The sequence below is a fragment of the Lepidochelys olivacea genome (genome assembly GCF_965140295.1).
Source record: "Lepidochelys olivacea isolate rLepOli2 genome assembly, chromosome: 20".
Lineage (NCBI taxonomy): Eukaryota > Metazoa > Chordata > Testudines > Cheloniidae > Lepidochelys > Lepidochelys olivacea.
In genome coordinates, this window is record NC_140430.1 from 18,250,481 (window position 1) to 18,268,203 (window position 17,723).

At 61.9% G+C, this 17,723-nt stretch overlaps 1 protein-coding gene across 1 annotated transcript in view; it reads left to right on the forward strand.

The window, feature by feature from the left end:
* The first annotated feature begins 720 nt into the window (after nt 1-720).
* TUBB4A (tubulin beta 4A class IVa) overlaps nt 721-17,723 on the forward strand; it is a 39,642-nt gene continuing 22,639 nt past the window's right edge. Inside the window, exons 1-6 of the mRNA XM_084610172.1 lie at nt 721-965; nt 2,000-2,388; nt 9,496-9,653; nt 10,306-10,586; nt 12,318-12,375; nt 13,995-14,171. Coding sequence (XP_084466298.1) covers nt 2,193-2,388; nt 9,496-9,653; nt 10,306-10,586; nt 12,318-12,375; nt 13,995-14,171 — 870 coding nt within the window. The 5' untranslated portion in view covers nt 721-965; nt 2,000-2,192. The remainder of the gene's footprint in view (nt 966-1,999; nt 2,389-9,495; nt 9,654-10,305; nt 10,587-12,317; nt 12,376-13,994; nt 14,172-17,723) is intronic.

Here is a 17,723-nt window from a genome sequence, read left to right on the forward strand (position 1 = left end):
TAGTCAGAGAGTGGGGGTTCCTGGGGATAGATAGCTAGATAGAGGAATGTGAATGGGGATGCATAGATAGAAAGGTAAACGACTAGTGCAGTGGTTCCTATGTGGGACCCCACCGTGCCCCGCCTGGAAATCCCTCTCCCAGCTCTTCCTGCTCTCTAGATTCACAGCGGGGAAGCCAGCCACAGGGGACCATGGCGGTGATCTGGACAGACCTGCCGCATGGCGCAAGCCAGAGGTTCCAGCCTGGCCAGGGAGCTAACACAGATGTCTTAACTCAATCTAAGGTCTTTATCTGGACCCCCTGAGCACCTCACAGCCGCTCTGTTTATCCTCACACACGCCCATCCCGCGGGGGAGGGCAAAGCTGTTCATCCCCATTGGAGATGGGGAAACTGAGGCACGCCACGGTAAAGTGACAGGCCCAAGGTCGCAGCAGGGAATAGAACCCAGGTTCCCGCAAAGCGGAGGCCTGAACCCCTCTCACCGGGCCAGCTGGGCTTTGGAGACCCCCTCTCGCCACCCCTGCTCAGTCCTCCCCCCTGCCCCATGGCCTTGGGGCTGGGGCTCCCGGAGTGTGGGGGGGGGGGTCGAACAGGTGGGGGGGGGGTCGCGACCCCTTGCTGGAGGGTCCCAGGCTGGAGAGACGCTGAGCTCCGCCAGCCAATCCCGCCCGTCTCTCCCCCGCACCGATCCGTGCTCCAGCCCCTGGGAAGCCCAGAGCCCGCGTGGGGCAGGACGGGGAGGGAGGAGCCCCAGTCCCAGCAGCTGGAGGTGGAAGGAGCAGCCGTCGGCGCCTCTCAGTCCGGCGCTGGGCTGATCAGGAGCCCGGGGAACGAGCCCCCCAGCCCGGCTACAGGGAGACCCCCTGCCCCGCTCCCCCGGCGGCGGGGACAGGAGACCGGCCCCAGCGAGCCGGGAGCGCAACGGGGGAGCCCAGGGCCGGCGAGCGCGGCAGCGGCCAACAGGTACCTGGAAGGGCTTCCCCGGGGGGAGCTGGGACCCCTGGCTGGCCCCCCTGTCCCGGGACTCCCCAGTCTCCGGCCCCCTGCCATCCGAACCTCTCCTTCCCTGGGGGGAGCTGGGACCCCTAGCTGGCCCCGGTTCCCGGGCCCCATTTTCCGGGCCTCTTGCTCCCCGAGCCTCCGCTTCCCGGGACCCCTGAACCTCCCTTTCCCTGGTGGAAGCTGGGCCCCCTTCCCGGGATCCCCAGACTCTCCTTCTTGGGACCCCTGCCCCCCAAATCTCTTCTCCACTGAGGGGAGCTGGGACCCCTGGCTGGACCCCTTCTTCTGAGGATCTCTGCTTCCTATATGCCCCTTCCTAGGTGCCCCCTTGGACTCCCCTTCCCCCACAGGGAGCTGGGACCCCATGATTAGATCCCCCTCCTCTGGATCTCACCTGCCTGCGGGGTCCCCCAGAGGAAGGTGCCCTGAGCTCTGATCTCTTTGCCCCATCTCCATCCATCTCTGGTATGTGCAGTACCTCCTGGACCCCCCTTCCTGGGCCCCACTATACCCCCCCTTCCTGGTCCTCCACCCCACTGAACCCCTCCTCCCCTGGGGGGAGCTGGGACCCCCTGCCTAGATCCCCCTATGCAGGCCCCCTGAATCCCCTCATCCATGGGGGGGAGCTGGGACCCCTGCCCCCCCAAAGGGGAGGTTCAGGGGCACAAGAGGCCTGGGAAGGGAGGGGTCCAGCCAGGGGGAGCTGGGATCTCTGCACTCATCTCTGCCCTCCCCCCCCACCACACACACACACACACACACACATTGTGGGCAGCTGCCATCTCTGCCCATGGTCTCTTACAGCTGGCCCTGTGCGTGCCCGTCCTGGAGCTGGGATCTCTGCCCACAGCCCTTCCGATGCCGTCATCCCTGGAGCATAGATCCTTGGCATCCCCCCTACTGAGCCCCTTCTCCTCCCATGCTGCCCCCCAATGCAGCCGCAGCCTTGGTTGACCTGTAGCTTAGAAAGGTTTGTTTGTTTTGCTGCTTTCCAGGCTCCCTGATCCCTATACAGAGAGAGGAGGAGAAGGAAAGACACCAGCCCTCTACTGCCCTGTCCTTGTGCCAGGCTGGGCTTGGAATCCGGATTCCCTTCCAATCCCCTGCCGCTCCTGGGCTGGAAATCCACATTCCCCTGGTCCTGCTCTAGGAATCTGGATTACACCTTTCCTCCCCCGCCCCAAGGCCATGCAAAAGGGCAAGTGTGAACTCCTCCCCGATCTGCCCCCAAGGCTCTCGGTGGAGCCCCAGGCATGGCGGGGAGGCCAAGGAGACGTCCGGGTAACAGTCCGGGGGCCCAGCTCCCAGCTTGAGGATTATGCCGCTCCGGGGCTGGGGCAGAGAAAGACCTTGGTTGTCCTGGATATCGTCTGTCTGCTCGTGGGTGAGTGCAGTGCGGGCAGAGCCCCATGCGGTGCAGATCCACCTTCCCCGGGACCCCTGGCTCCTGGTTCTCCTTCCCACAGGGAAGCTGGCACCCCTGCCTCCCCTTTCTCTGGGGCTCCTGCCCACTCTAATGTAATGCTGCGGCTCCCATACTGTGCCGGGGCACTGAAATGCAGCCACCTCTGGGGAGGAAACTTGGGCCGGGACTTGAGCTGGAGGGCGTCGACGTGGGGGAGTGATGCCAGCTGGTCTGGGGGAGGAAGCAGAATTACTAGCTGCCCCATGGAGGCAAAGATTATGTCTCCCTATAGACAGAAATGCTGGTTCTTATTTTGCGGGGGGGCTCGGATCCAGCGCAGTTTAAAGTCCAATCGTCCCCATGCTATAAATCGCATGGAAGCCAGGTTAGCCGGCTGGAGCATGAGGATCAGTTGGGTTTGCTGGGAATGAAACCAGTGACTCCGGGGAGCCTGGATCTGCGCAAACCTGACGATTCAAAGCTCCAGGCCTTGTATGGTGTGTCCGGGGCATCAGTTAGGCCCCAAACCTTCTCCTTTGGAGGGATATTTAATGGCACAGTAGCAGCAGGGATCTCACTTCGATCTAGCACCTCTCCCCATCAGGGCTGCATCTGGACCCGAGGGATCAGGGCTTTCAGAGCCTGGTACTCAGTAAACTGCTGGTGTCACTAAGCGAAAAGCAAGGAAAACGTGTTAGGCTGGGAAGGAGAATAAGATGGAAAATATTCTAATGGCATCAGTGGGCCAGACCCACCAGGGAGGCTGGGCTCAGTTCAGAGCCATCAGCAGAAGGATGTAGCATTAGACGGTTGGAGCATGGCTTGAGGCCTGAGAAAAAGCCTCTTACGGGGGAAGAGAGAGATTAACATTGCGGGAGCGTTAGAGGTGAATGAGGCAGAGAATCAGATAATATCTGGGTTGGAAGGGACCTCAGGAGGGTCCAACCCCCTGCTCAAAGCAGGACCAATCCCCAACTAAATCGTCCCAGCCAGGGCTTTGTCAAGCCGGGCCTTAAAGGTAGATCAGTTCTCTGTGCCTCACAATACAAAGGGGAAATTGAACGAAACCAAAAGGTGGCTCACTCAAAACAGAGCAAAGGAAATACTTTGCGCATGCAGTTTGTGTCCTTGGTCTGTGGAACTCCTTGCTACAAGATGTCCTTGATTTCAGCAGGGTGGTGGTTGTTTTTTAAAGGGGAAGGGCAAATGAGACTATCTGGAGTGAGAGGGCTAAAACAGTAATAACCAAGAGGTTTGAAAGGACTAGAAAGGGCCTGTTGGTGTATACATTAACCTTTGAATCTTGGAGGTTAATATGTATTCTTCCTTAACGGCTGACAACAGGATTTTATTCTCTGGCACTGCCTGCTCTCAGAGACAGGGTAGTGAGATAAATAGATCCACCAGTCCATCGCCAGTCTGGGTTCTGATGTCTCTGTCTATATATAGGCAGAAATATCCTGGGATAATCTACAGGATTGCTCTATTTTGGATACTGGGGGCCAGATAAGTAAAATTGGGCAGATAATGGATTTTATGGTTGGTTTCTTTCACTGAAACAACAAAGCAAAATAATCGTTTGGGTCGAACAAAATATTTGTTTGACAAAATCAAAATGTTTTGACTTGACTGCAGCCGTTTTGAAACATCGGGCGGGGGGGGGGGGGGTTTAAGTAAAACTAGAGGACATTTTGGAAGGAAACGAGTCGTTTCAAACCAAGAAATCAGAATGCTTTGATTGATTTCTGAGCACACAACAGGTTGAGCAGACCTGATGCACGGACCAACGCACAGTCAACCGGTGGAACTCCTTGCCAGAGGACGTTGTGAAGGCCAAGACTAGAACAGGGTTCAAAAAAGAACTAGATAAGTTCATGCAGGATAGGTCCATCGATGGCTATTAGCCAGGATAGGCAGGGATGGTGTCCCTATCTTCTGCTTGTCAGAGGGAATGGGTGAAAGGGGATGGCTGGGATGGTATGGGAAGGGGCAGTGCTATCCTCCCAGGGCGCCATGGTCACAACTCTTTCCCCCCCCCCACCCCCCACGCAGCCAGTTCAAGACCCTTTTAGCCCCCAAGTGCTGGGCCCAGAGGAGGGGAAGGGCTGGGGCACCCATTGGGCTCTAGCTTCTAGTCCCAGCCAGGCCAGGAAGGGATGGGATTTCCCCTTCCCCTGCATGGACAGCTCCCAGGACTGGGTCAAACCCACCTCCGGGAAGCTGCACGGCTGCTGGCTGGGAGCCCGCCTCTGAAGGCAGCACCTCTGCCAGCAGCGGGCAGAAGTGAGGATGGCAATCCCGTGTCACCCTAGAATAGCCTTACCACCCCCCACCCCACCCCGAGGAGCTCCATTTGCGTCAGTGCCCCCTCGGTTACAGCACGGAGACATTTCAGATCGAAACATCTCAACTCAGAATATTTGCTGTTTTGAAAATCCTATGACCCTGAAATGGACCACGATGGCCCGTGAATTTGGAAGAGCCCTACGTATTGGCTCGGGAGCTGATTTAAGCTAATTGGGGGGGGGGGGCAGGGGGGTGGACAAGATCTGACATCAGTTTAGTTGACACCGATTGCAAACGGAACCCATTTCAGGGGGTCCCCGCTGGACGGGAGAGGCTGTGCTGGTGTAGGTCTGTTTCCAAACCGATTTACAGACCCTACTTCCGTTCCACTTCAGTCAAACGGGAGCAGGGCAAAGCCAGATAGCGCTCGTTCTCGCAGGGAAGTCTTGTGCCCTGGTATCCAACCCCTCGCCATCTTTAATGTACGTTGCCTCACAGCCCCTCTCTGTGGGGTAGGACCCCCTGGGGAAACTGAGCCACAGAGAGGCAAGTGACTTGCCCAAGCTCTGTGGCAGAGCTGGGAACTGAGCGCAGGTCTCCCAGCTCCCAGGCTAGCACACTAACCACTGGGCCATCCTTCCTCTCTCTGAGCCCCCTGACCTGACCACACTGATGGCTAGCCACTGGGCTCAGAGGGGCGGAGTCAGTGGGGTGAGCCAGGGGACTATCCTGGCACGTTAGCAGAGCTGGGGGTGCCATGGAGGGGAGATCCGAGTCAGTTTGGCTTGGGGAGCACTCTGCAGCATGGGGGTCGCTGCTGGACTGGGGTAGCTCAGTTGCTGGGGGTGGCCTTCAGGTCTAAGGGGTTGGATCATGTTGGGGAGGGGGCAAAGTGGGTGGGATCATGGGACTGTGGCAGGGTGGCCTGGGTCAAATCCTGGGGGAGGGGGAGGCTGGCAGAGTAGATCATGAGGGTCGGAGTTGGAGAAGGGGTCAGATCGTGGGGGGGCAGTCTGGCAGGGTGGATTGTGGGGGGTTGGGACAAGGTGAGTGGGGCTGGATCCTAGGGGGAGGGATTGGATTGCAAAGGGAGGCTGTTTGGGGGGATTAGGTCATGGGGGGGTGTTAAATGGGAAGGAAGGGAGGACTCACTGGTGGGGCAGGTCGTGGGGGTTGGGCTGTGGGGAAGTGGGGGGTCAGGTTGGGCGAAGGATGGACAAAGCTGATCTCCAGAAGGCTCTGGAATAAAGCACTGGGCGAGGGGGGGATTAAGAAGGGGTCATGGGTTGTGCCAGGTCATGACCCCCCCCCCCGCTACCCCCACCGGGGCTCTGCCCACATCCCAACTATCCGCCTATGCCGGGGAGTGCCCATGCCATCATCCCAACTCCTGGGGATGCCCCCCATCTGCTGCGGGACCCCAGTGCTCCCCCTCTTCCGCTGGCACAGCCCACCCCAGGATCGGGACCCTGGCTTGGGCAGCTTCCAGGGCCCATGGCACCAGCTCGCTGCCCACCAGGGGCCTACGGGGGGGGGGGCAGGTGTAGTGGCATGTGGGGGGGGGACTCCCCTCCTTCTCTCTCTGCTTCACCCTTTCTCCTCTTGCCCGCTTTTCTCTTCCTCCTTCTGCCCTGGTTGCATCCCGTCCCTGCTGCCCTCCCTCCCCGGCCGTGAGCTCTTGGCTGCCATTCAGGGCTGGCCGCGCCCTGCAGCTGTTGCCTGCTCCTCTCCCTAGGCCTCCCCGTGCCCCCTGGCCTCCCCATGCCCCCTGGCCTCCCCCGCCACCGGTTCTGCCTGCTTCCGCCCCTCGGTGCCCGAGCCTGTTGAACCAAGCCAGGAGTGGGGGAGACTTTCTGGCCCTAGACACCACCCCGGGGGCTGGGGGGAGCGGGTGCTGCAGGGGCAGCGGGGCTGCCACGCTCGTCCCGAGTGCAAAAGGTGTTAGTGGCACTTGCACGCTCGTGCCCTGCAGGCCATGGGATCCGTTCCGCAGAGCACTAGTCCCAAGGGCCCCCACCCACGCAGGATCGACCCACTGAGGCAGTAGCCCCAAGAATCCCTCCCTGCCCCGCGGCACGGTAGGGAACCCCCTCCCGGGCCCTGTTCTCGCCCTCCCAGCCTGGGCCTGAACGGCAGGGAGCCCCTCGACCCGGGCAGCCAGCCAGGGCGAGTGGGGGACGCCCGAACATGGACAAGAGAGTGACTATTAATAGCCCAGCCCTCTCCGAATAGCTGGGAGGTTTGGCGTGTGTGAGATGACGGGGGCCCCACGGCTGGGCTGGGCTGGGTCAAGGGCAGGCTGGCTGCTGGGGGCACTGGGCTGGCATTAACAGAGCTGATGTAGACCAGGGCAAGGGGCTGAGCGGAATCATGCCCTCTGTGGGCACAGGCTCATGCCCCAGTAACACGCGCGCCGGCTAAGAAGCTGCCTTCGGCTAGTGGCAGACGAGGAAATTGACGTCTTCGCACAAGCCGCCGCTCGGTGGATGTGTTTGCACGCCTGCCCGCCCCGCTCGCACGGTGGTGTCCTGGCAACAAGAAGCTCCCCCATGCATGGCTAGCTGAACCCCCATGCACACACGTTTGCGGCCCCCCCCCCCCAGGGGGTTGGGGCTCTGGCTCTGAACGCACGGCTATCACTCCAGCCCTGGGCTCTCGGTATAAATACGCAGCGGGCGCAGTCCGTGGCCAGGCAAGGCGCAGGGCAGCCAAGTCAGGATGGAAACCTGGAGCTGGCTCAAGCCAGTCCCTTAGGCCTTGGTATCCGCACAGTGTGGGAGGAGCTGGGTGGGCTCCAGCCTTGGCCCTGGCCGACCGTCCCCAAGAGTCTCAGATCTTTGAAATCAAAGCCTAGGGTGGCTCCTTCCTGCCCCGGGGCTGCAGAGCTGCTTCCGGCGTGGCTGTGTTCTTCTCCTGCAGGCAGCAGGGTGACGTGCCCCTCTGGCATGCCCAGCCCTGGGGGGCTCCTGCCCCAAGCTGGCAGTGCCCCCTGCTGGACATTCCCAGCTCTGGAGTCCTCGCTTTCTCCCTGCCCGCCATGAGGGTGGGAGTGCCCCCTGCTGGCCCCCCAGGAGAGCACACCCAGCCCTCGCCACTCACCCATCGCGGCGCCCCCTCCTGGGTCCCAAGGTGCTCTGCAGGCGTCACCCTGGATCTTGGCGGGCGGCCTAGCCCGTCGGAAAGAGTGATCCTGAGAAAACTCGGTTGCCAAGCGAGACGGGAAGGGAGGGAACCTGGGAACCGAACGTGGAAACATCGTTCTCAGCCCCAAAAAGGAGCCCAGAGCCCCCTGGGGAAGGTTATGCAGCCTCGTTGTCTCTTAAAGTGACAGCCCAGGCATGGCCTACTAGGACACCTGGGTCCCACCAGGGCTTGAATCCCACCGAACTGAAGCAGAAGGGGGAACCATTTGCACTTCCTACCCCTCCCTACGTCAAACCCTCCCTACGTCGACCTCACTGGGATCTTCTTCCGTCTCTTCACACTCCCGTGCCAGCCTGCTAGTGCCCAGGTTCATGCTCCCAACCTCTGAGTGCACCAGGATCCTCATGCCTCCCAGCCTCTGATCATGTTGGTGTCCAAGCACCCGAGTGCCAGGCTTCCTGCTCCCACCCTGGTGTGCAGCTGGGCCCACCTGGCAGGATTCACACTTAAATCGCCCAGCATGCTGGGATCCACACCCATTGCCTGGTTTCACATTTGTAGCCCCCACGTGCGACAGGATCCGTGCGCGGGAGCACCAGGGTCTCTGCTCCCACCTCACCAGGATCTGTTCACCATTGCCCAGCCTGGTGCTTCCAGCCCCCAGCGCTGCAGGGGTCTCTCACAGGTGCAGGGTTCATGGTGGAGAGGGGGCAAGGTGGGGCCACGTGGGCATTTTTCTCTTCTAACGAGGGAGGGGGAATTTGGCTTCACTGCCCCTTTAAGAGCCAGGCAGGGACGTGGCTTCTTGGAATCAGGAACTCACCCATCCTGGCTGGAAGTTTAAGGCCTAATCTTCTCCCCCGCCCCGCACCCCCCCTCCTTGGCTCCTGCCAGGAGCCCTAATGCAAAGCAGATTGCACCCCATCCTGGCATCCAAGGGCTGCCGGCATTGTTTCTGCTGGGATTGGAGGGGAGGTCTCCGCGCTCTGCTCCCAGATCAGATTTGGGGGGGCTGCCACCTGTTGGGGTCTGACCCATGTGCGCTGCCTTGGGGTGGTGGTGGCAGGGAGGGGATGGGGGGTGAGGAGCAGAGAGGAGTTGGAGGGTGGGGGGGAGGGGGGAGCCCCGCCAAAACAGTGAGGCTGGTTCCTGGAGGTGGGGTATCAGGAGTGGGGGGGCTGTCACAGGCCAGTCATGGGGGGTGAGGACATCAAGATGGAGGGGGTGAGACATGAACTGGACCTGAGGGGGAGCAGGATATTGTGGAGGGGGGGAGTCCTGGGCTGGTCCTTGGGGGGGTGGAGGCAGTGGGATGGGGTTTGGGTGGTATGATATGATGCCCAGGGGAAGGGCAGTGGGTTTTGAATCTCAGTTGGGGGGTGTGGAGGCCGTGGGGGGGGTCGTTGTTGCAGGGTGGTCCCTGGGAGGGAGCATTAGGATGGGGGCAGGGTGTCATGAGCTGGTGCCCGGGGGTGGGAGAGGCAGTGAGATTGTGGGGGGAGAAGGCAGGGCAGTCCCCTGAGGGGGACAGTCAGATTGGGATGTCCTGAGCCAGTCCCTGAGGGAGAAGGGCTCATGAGATTGGGGGGGCCACAGAGGGGCCCCCAGGGCTGGGTTAGCCCCTGCTCAGCACCCCACTCTCTCTTCCCGCTGCAGCCTCCGTCCCGTTCTTGGTCTGCGAGGTTGGCCTGGTCCCCCCCATGCGCCGCGGCTTCTACTGCAACGACAGCAGCATCCGCTACCCGCTCAAGCGGGCGGAGACCGTCAGCGACACTGTGCTGATCTCGGTGGGGATCCTCATCACCTCCCTCTCGGTGAGTCGCTGTGAGAGGAGAGCGCCCCCTGCTGGGCCCCCCGCAGCACAGCGCCCCCTAGTGCCCCACGGGGACCGGCACCGACTGCCAGGGGAGAGCGCCCCCCTGCCACATTCCCTGCAGGGTGTCAGGGGCTGGAGGTGGCAGAGGGGTGGGCTCTGGGTAGCTCACCCCCATGTGCCCCTTACGAAATGCTAGCCATGCCCCTCGGCGCAGAGCACCTGTTTCCAACCCTTCCTCCAAAACATCAGCCATTGGCCCAGGAGACAGGATCCCAGACTGGGCGTGATCCATTACCGCTGAACGCCACATCCAGCAGGCTGCTTGCCTCGCGGGACTCCCTGCTGCAGGGCATGGGGCAGAATAGGATGGGTGAGGCAAATTATTGGGGGACAAGGGCTGGCTTTAAAAACAGGGTTTGGTGGGATGAGATTATGGGGTAAACCAAGGGGCTGGGACAGGGGAAGCAGGGAATGAGTCCTGCTGCTCTGCAAAGTGCACAGGGAGTCCCCCCTGCTCCCCATAGTCGCTCCTGAGCTTCCCACGGCCCTGGGGGCTGGTCCGTGTCCCAGCACGTGGAGGGGGGAGCTGGCTGGGATGGCTGCCCATCTCAAGCTGCCGTCCCGCGGTGCCTCCCCGTCTTGCCGTGCAGATCTCCCTGGGCGAGAGCTATCGCATCCACTCCCTGCGCCTGGGCTCCCGCTCCTTCGTCCCCAACCCCTACGTGGCCGTCCTCTACAAGGAGATCGGCGCCTTCCTCTTCGGCTGCACCGTGGGCCAGTCCCTCACCAACATGGCCAAGATCACCGTCGGTCGCCTCCGCCCCCACTTCCTGGCCGTCTGCCGGCCCGACCTCCTCGTCCTTAACTGCTCCCGGGGCTACGTGGAGGAGTACACCTGCACTGCGGGGCCGTCGGAGGAGAAGGAAGCCAGGTGAGCTCCCGGGGGCACTGTCCCTTTAAGGCAGGGTGGGGGGCTGGCTCTGGGGGCTTGAGCTAAAGGAAGGGTCCCCTTCTAGTGGAGCCAGCTGAGGAGTGCAGGCCCAGGTTTGGGGGGGGCCCTAGTGGTGACACCCGGCCGTACAGGCTCAGGAGAACCGCAGGGTCTGTCTGCATCCAGCAGCCTGGCCTGAAAAAAATCCCCTATGGATTCCCCCACAGAGCCATCTCGGCTCTTGCCGCTGAGACCAGGGTGAAGTGATGGGGGGCCAGGGGGAGTTCTGATATTAGACTGCTCCTTGCCAGCGTCTTGCCCCCCTGCTGGCTGCCCTGGCCCTGTATCGGGGCGGGGTCACCGTGGAGGGTGTCGGGGGGATCAGGGTTACCTGAGCCAGGCCAGGTTTGAACCGGTGTCTGCTCAGGGGAGGCCCTCTTAGGCCCTGTCCTTTCGCACAGTGCAGGCCAGTTCTTCTTGGGTCAGAAGCGTTGCAGGGGAAACTCGGCGTAAACCAGCCACCTCTTGAGACCGAAACCTCTGGGGCTCCAGCCCTCCTGCTTCACGCTCTGAGCTCTGCTTAGCGAGCCCAGCTGGGACAGACCCCGGGGGGGAGGCTTGTCCGCTCCTCAGGGACCCAGGAGTCCCAGTGACGCTCCAGCCGTGGGTTGATTCATCAGCCGGGACCCAGCACAATTGGCGTAGACAGATGGAGACTCGAAGGAGACTCTGGTCAGACCAGAGCTCTAGTGACCCCTATTTGCATGCCCTGTGCGTGTCTCTGATTTCCTCAGTTCCCAGGTGAAAGACTCATCAGGGTTTCCAAGCCAACTTATCCCCCACCGCACCTCTTCCAGACCTTTGTTTCCAAGATAGGGTCTCCGCTCTCCCTCTGCTGCATGTCCGTGAGGCACCGGGCTGGCATCATCTCTCGGTCGATCCCTTGTTGATCTGGGGGGATTTCAGCCAGTTCCTTAAGGACTATTCAGTCCACCCAGACAGAAAAGTGACATGAAAGCAAACTTCATCCCTTCCCCTGCTGGGCAGCCATGCAGTGTATCGGGGAAACTGAGGCACACACAGGCTTCAGAACAAATATTACCAAAAATTCCCACTTCAGCACGCCGCCAACTTCCGCCAAGGGGTCCAGGAGGTGCCCACGTTCTTCAGATTCTTTGGCAGGATGCGACCACTTGGTTAAAGGTCAGAGTGAAGGGTTCCCAGCTACTTCATGCTGGCCCTTTATACCACCAGCCCCTGGGCCTCTGGACCCTGGTCCGACCCAGTCTGTGCAGTCGCTCCCAGAGTCTGCAGTAATTGTCCCCCGCTGAGTTTAGTCCTTAAAGGGAGCTTGGTACTGCACCCCCAGGGGGGCAGAACGTGGCCCATGGCTCGCACCGATGCAGATCGCAACACTGGGACAACTGGCATCAAGATATTGTGTGTGTCTGTAATACCCGGAAAGGTTCCATGGAGGCTGCCCTGTCCCAGGGTCTGGGGCCATGGGGGTGGCTCCCCGTGGAGACTGCCCCCACCGTGCTGGACAATCCCACACCCCGGGCAGCAGCTTTGGAGCCCCCCAGCCTTGCCCGCCTGGCCCTGGACAGGATCTAAGGCAGCTGTGGAGGTGACAGGCGGAGGGGTTGCTGGTGGGATCCCTCTGCACCCTACACCCCTGGCGATGGGCGGTGCCGCCAGCTATAACCTTGGCCTTTATTTGCCCCCTTCCAGAAAGTCCTTCTACTCCGGCCATGCCTCCTTCGCCATGTACAGCATGACATACCTGGTGGTAAGCGCCCCCGCCCGGCCCCACAGACCTTAACGCTGCACGGGCCCGATCTGATCATCCTAGAACCTTCCCTGGCAACCCTGGCCCATCCCTCTTGGGCCACGCCTGAATGCCCGGGGGGGGGGGTTTCCTGGCCCGAGAAGCCCTGGGGGGAAGTCACTGGGGAGCATGGTGGGATCTCCCCGCAGAGCCAGGCTGGGGGAAGTGACTGGGGAGCATGGTGGGATCTCCCCGCAGTTCCAGGCTGGGGAAGGTGACTGGGTACATGGTGGGATCACCCTAAAGGAGCGGCTGGGCCTGGCAGCCCCTCTTAGCCAGCGACCCCTGTCCAGGGTCCCACCCTGAGCCATCTGCGATTGAGACCTCAGCAAGGAGTGGAGCCAAGTGCCCAGAATAGCCCAGCAGAGGGTCCCTCCATGCCAGGCACTTCCTGCTAGGGTGGCAGTTGTCGGTGTGGGAGCTGGAGGGTTACACGCAGAGCCCACTGGGGGGCCAGGATGCCTGGGTTCTATTCCTGGCACTTGGAGGGGCATGGCTCCTTGTGGGTTAGAGCAAGGAGGGGCTGGGAGTCAGGACTCCTGGGTTCTATCCCCAGCTGTGGGAGGAGAGTGGGGTCTAGTGGTTAGACCAGAGGGACCTGGCTCTGAGAGTGGAGTGGGGTGAGCAGAGAGCTCCCTCCAGTGGCTGGTGGCAGAAGGGTGATTCTGTGCCCCACATACCTACAGAGACTCATCTGGAGCCAGAGCAGCCAATTGTATGAGGTGCTCCCAATGTCTGGCTGCCCCGGCTCCTGTCTCTTGGCTGACCCAGGCTGACCTAGGCTGGAGGGTAGTGCGGGCCAATGCGTGAGCCGCGGCGCATCCTCTGAGAACTGGAGAGGAGTTAACTCACTGCTCCTCCCGCCCAGCCCAGGCCAGTACTGGCCCCTCTGCGGATGGGGAAACTGAGTCACGCAGAGGGGAAAGTCCTGATGCCCAGCCCCCTGCTCTAACCACGAGACCCCACTCCCCAGAGCTGGGGATGGAACCCAGGAGTCCTGACCCTGCTCTCAGCACCTGTCCCGCTCACTGCCCTCATTTCCTCCACTCCCCGCACCCGACCAATCTCCCCCCTCATCAAAGTGGGTCAGTTCCCTGCTTCCGCCACCGCACCCGAATGGCCCCCCCGCCCCGGATGCCTGGGTCCATGTGGCTGGCGGTGGAGAAGGGCCCCTTGTTCCCTTGGGGAGTGGCACAAACAGGCCCTTTATGCGTCCCTGGCTGATGGGCCTGAATGTGGGGGGGTTGGGAACGTGTCTCGGGCTGGGGCAGCGGAGACGCCAGCGACTAGGACTGCGAGTAGCCCCCCAGCTCAGACGCCCTTTATTCTTCTTGCTGTGCCGGGGGATGGGGTGTGGGAGCACGGTGCGGGTGGGGAAGCAGCATTTGGGGGGCAGCAGGGTTTGCAGGTGGGGCGTGAGGGGCGGGGCATGGGGCGTAGGGGGCAGGAATCAGAGCACGAGGGGGGAGCTGGTCGGGTTTTGGGGTGGGAGCAGCAGCGTTTGGGGGGAAGGGGGCAGAGTGGGGGGCCAGGAGCAGCCTGGCCCCTTTTCTCCCCCTTACTCCCCGCCCCCCCCCCAGTTGTACCTGCAGGCGCGGTTAACCTGGCGGGGCGCCCGCCTGCTGCGCCCCCTGGTGCAGTTTGTCCTGTTACTGCTGGCGCTGTACACCGGGCTCACCCGCATCTCTGACTACTGGCACCACCCCTCGGACGTGGCCGTGGGCTTCCTGCAGGGGGCGCTCATCGCCTACTGGGTGGTAAGTGGGAGCCGCCGTCCGTCCGTCCGTCCCTCCCTCCCCCCGCCCCCCACCAGCCGGCTGTCTGTCTGTCTGTCCAGGACTGATCAGTGCTTGGACCCCTCTGGGTCACCAGCTCGACTCTGGCCCGGCTCCCAGAAGAGCGATGAGTTTGTCTGGTTTCTTAGAGCGCCGGGGGGTCCACGTCCCAGCCCACCCCGTGCTCCGTCCATGAGCCCGGCTGGGAGCCAGGACTCCTGGGTTCTTTCCCCAGCTCCGGGGTCGAGTGGGTTAAAGTAGGTGAGGGGAGCGGGGTTCTGGGAGCCAGGACTCCTGGGTTCTTTCCCCAGCTCCGGGGTCGAGTGGGTTAAAGTAGGTGAGGGGAGCAGGGTTCTGGGAGCCAGGACTCCTGGGTTCTTTCCCCAGCTCCGGGGTCGAGTGGGTTAAAGTAGGTGAGGGGAGCGGGGTTCTGGGAGCCAGGACTCCTGGGTTCTTTCCCCAGCTCCGGGGTCGAGTGGGTTAAAGTAGGTGAGGGGAGCGGGGTTCTGGGAGCCAGGACTCCTGGGTTCTTTCCCCAGCTCCGGGGTCGAGTGGGTTAAAGTAGGTGAGGGGAGCGGGGTTCTGGGAGCCAGGACTCCTGGGTTCTATTCTTAGCTCTGGGAGAGGGAGTGGAGTGGAGGAGTGGAGTCTAGGATTTAGACCAGGGTGGGCTGGGAGCCAGGACTCCTGGGTTCTATTCCCAGCTCTGGGAGGGGAGGGGAGTCTGGTGGTTAGAGTGTGGGGGCTGGGAGCTAGGACTCTCTATTCCCAGCTCTGGGATGGGAGGGGAGGGGAGTCTAGTGGTTAGAGTTGAGGTGGGGGACTGGGAGCCCTGGGTTCCCTCCCCAGCTCTGGGAGGGGAGTGGGGTCCAGTGGTTAGAGCGGGGGGGCTGGGAGCCAGGACTCCTGGGTTCTCTCCCCAGCTCTGGGAGGGGAGCGGTGTCTAGCAGTTAGATCAGTGTGGGGGCCAGAACCCAGGACTTCTGGGGCTCCATTCCTGGCTCTGCGGCTGACTCGTGTGACCTTGGGCCAGTCCCTTCCCCTCTCTAAGGGGCCGCAGCGGTGGAGGGAACGTGTGGAGAACGCTCTGACCTCCTTGGGTGGCAGGTGCTGCAGCCAGAACCGGGATTCTCCCCCGTGTTCTCCCCACCCCCGGCCTTGGGGGGAGGGGGCTGCGAAGCCGGCCAGGAGCTGAGGGGCTGAAACACTGTCGCTCCCAGGGCCGGAGCCGTGGGCTGCCAGGAAACGGCACAGGAAACACCTCCTGCTTCAGCATTAAAACAGGCAACAGGGAGGAAATCTTCCCTCATCACAGGGCTCCCGGCCAACCTCCCCTCCCCTTCCATGGGGGCCCAGCAGCCCAGCTCGCAACCGGGGGGGTCCTTAGCACAGCACAGCCCCAGCAGGAGGTGTGAACTCCCTTGTACTCATGTGGAAACTGAGGCACAGAGGGGGGGAAGCGGCCTGCCCGGGAGCATGGATTCTGGAATCCAAGGGGCTGGGAGTCAGGACTCCTGGGTTCTATCCCGAGCTCTGGGAGGGGGATCTGGTGGGTCAGAGCAGGGGGGCTGGGAGTCAGGACCAATGTTCCCTCTAATTTTTCCCATCCGTGTGTGGAATGAATTTTACGTGCACCAATATAGAGGTGATGTGTGATGGGGGTGGGGACGAGGGGTTCGGAGTGGGGGAGGGCGCTCAGGGCTGGGGCAGAGGGTTGGGGTGCAGGTGGGGGGGGTGAGAGCTCTGGCTGGGGGTGCGGGCTCTGAGGAGGGGCCAGGGATGAGGGGTTTGGGGTTCAGCTTGCCCCGGGGCCACAGCGGGGAGAGAGGACTCCCCTCAGGCCCCTTTCCCCACAGCAGCCCGGGGCCGGGGGAGAGGCACCTCTCCCGGCCAAAGCAGGTCCAGGGCTGGGGGAGAGGCGCCTCTCCCCACCGCAGCCCTGAGCACCTGCGCGGCCCTTAATAGGTTGCTGCACGGCCGTGCAGCTTAGAGGGAACTTAGGTCAGGACTCCTGGGTTCTATCCCCAGCTCTGGGAGTGGGAGAGGGTGGGTTAGAGCAAGGGGGCCCTATTCTTGCCTTACAGACTGATTCACTCTATAACCTGGGCCTGTGGCTAGACTAGAGCCTGCCTCGGTTTCCCCCCAGCTGTGGAATAAACCCCCACCCCGAGAGCAGGGTGGGGAGGAGGGTCATGTCAGTGCAATTAGCTCTCCCCTGCCCCGCTCCCCTCCTTTTCAGTCTCTCCCTCCTCACACCCTGTTTTTCTCTCTCTCTTCCTCCTCCCAGGCCTCCCACATCTCAGGCATGTTCCACCCCCCAGCCTCCCGCCTGCCCCAGCTTTGCCCCGATAGCCCGGACTCCAGCGGCCACACCAACTGCTAGGCGTCGCGCCGGAATGGGGGGCTGGAGGGATCACCCTGCTAGGAGCAGCACCCAGCACCCAGCTGGCCTCCGCACGGCCAGGGGGAGGGCCAGCCCCTCTTTCTGCTCCTCCACAGAGCACGTGGTCCTCCGTGCTTCCTCTCCGGCAGGGCTGGGCTTTCCTCTGTTGCTCTGGTCGCCGCCGTCTGTTTTCCAAGCACTTTAATTTCCTCTTGAATGCCTGCCCTGGGTCAGGCCGTCACCACCTCCCGAAAGGCTTCCTATTGGGTGGGGTTCTCCTCTGTCCGCCGCAGGAAATCCTGCCTTCCTTTGGCCAAGGCATGGCAGGAAGTCTCACCTTTTTCTAACAAGGATATCGCAGACGCATCGCAGGAAGTCCCACCTCCCTCTGGCAAGGGCATGGCAGGAAGTCCCGCCCGCCTCTAGTATGGACATCACAGGAAGTCCCACCTTCCTGTGGCAAGGGCATGGCAGGAAGTCCCGCCTGCCTTTGGCACGGACGTCGCAGGAACGCTGCAGGAAGGCCCTCCTTCCTTTGACATGGGCATTACAGGAAGTCCCACCTCTCCCCTCACCACCCCCACACACATTGGGATTTCCCAGATCACTGAAGGATTATGACGACGATTTGCATGTTACGCTTTGGCCACCTTCCCAGACTCTGCTACCTGCCCCTCCAATGAAAGGGCCCCGCCCCTCTCCGCTGCCGGGGAGGTGGGCTGTGATTGGTGGACAGAGGGATGAGGAGGGCGGGGAGAGCGGCAGGTGGTCAAACATGAAGGATGAACCACAGGCTGCTGGGCCATGGGAGTGGGGTCCACAGGGACCGCTCAAAGGGGGCTCATCCATGCCACAAGTGGCTCCCATTCTCAGATGCTTCCGGGCTCCCCCCGGGGGCTGGACTGTGCCTCTCGCCCCCCCATGCCCAGCTGGCCCTGATAATGTGAATGGTATTTTTGTAATAAATGGTACAGACAATCGACTGGGTTGGGGCTGGCCCTGGTGTGGGGAGCATGGGTCAGTCCTGGGGCTTCAGGCAAGGGGCTTTCCTCCTCTCCGCGAGACTTGCCTTGGTGGCTGCCCTCCAGGACTCAGGCGGGCGATCGGGGGTGGGTTTGAATGGAGGGGGCTGTCAGGGCGGGGATTGTTCG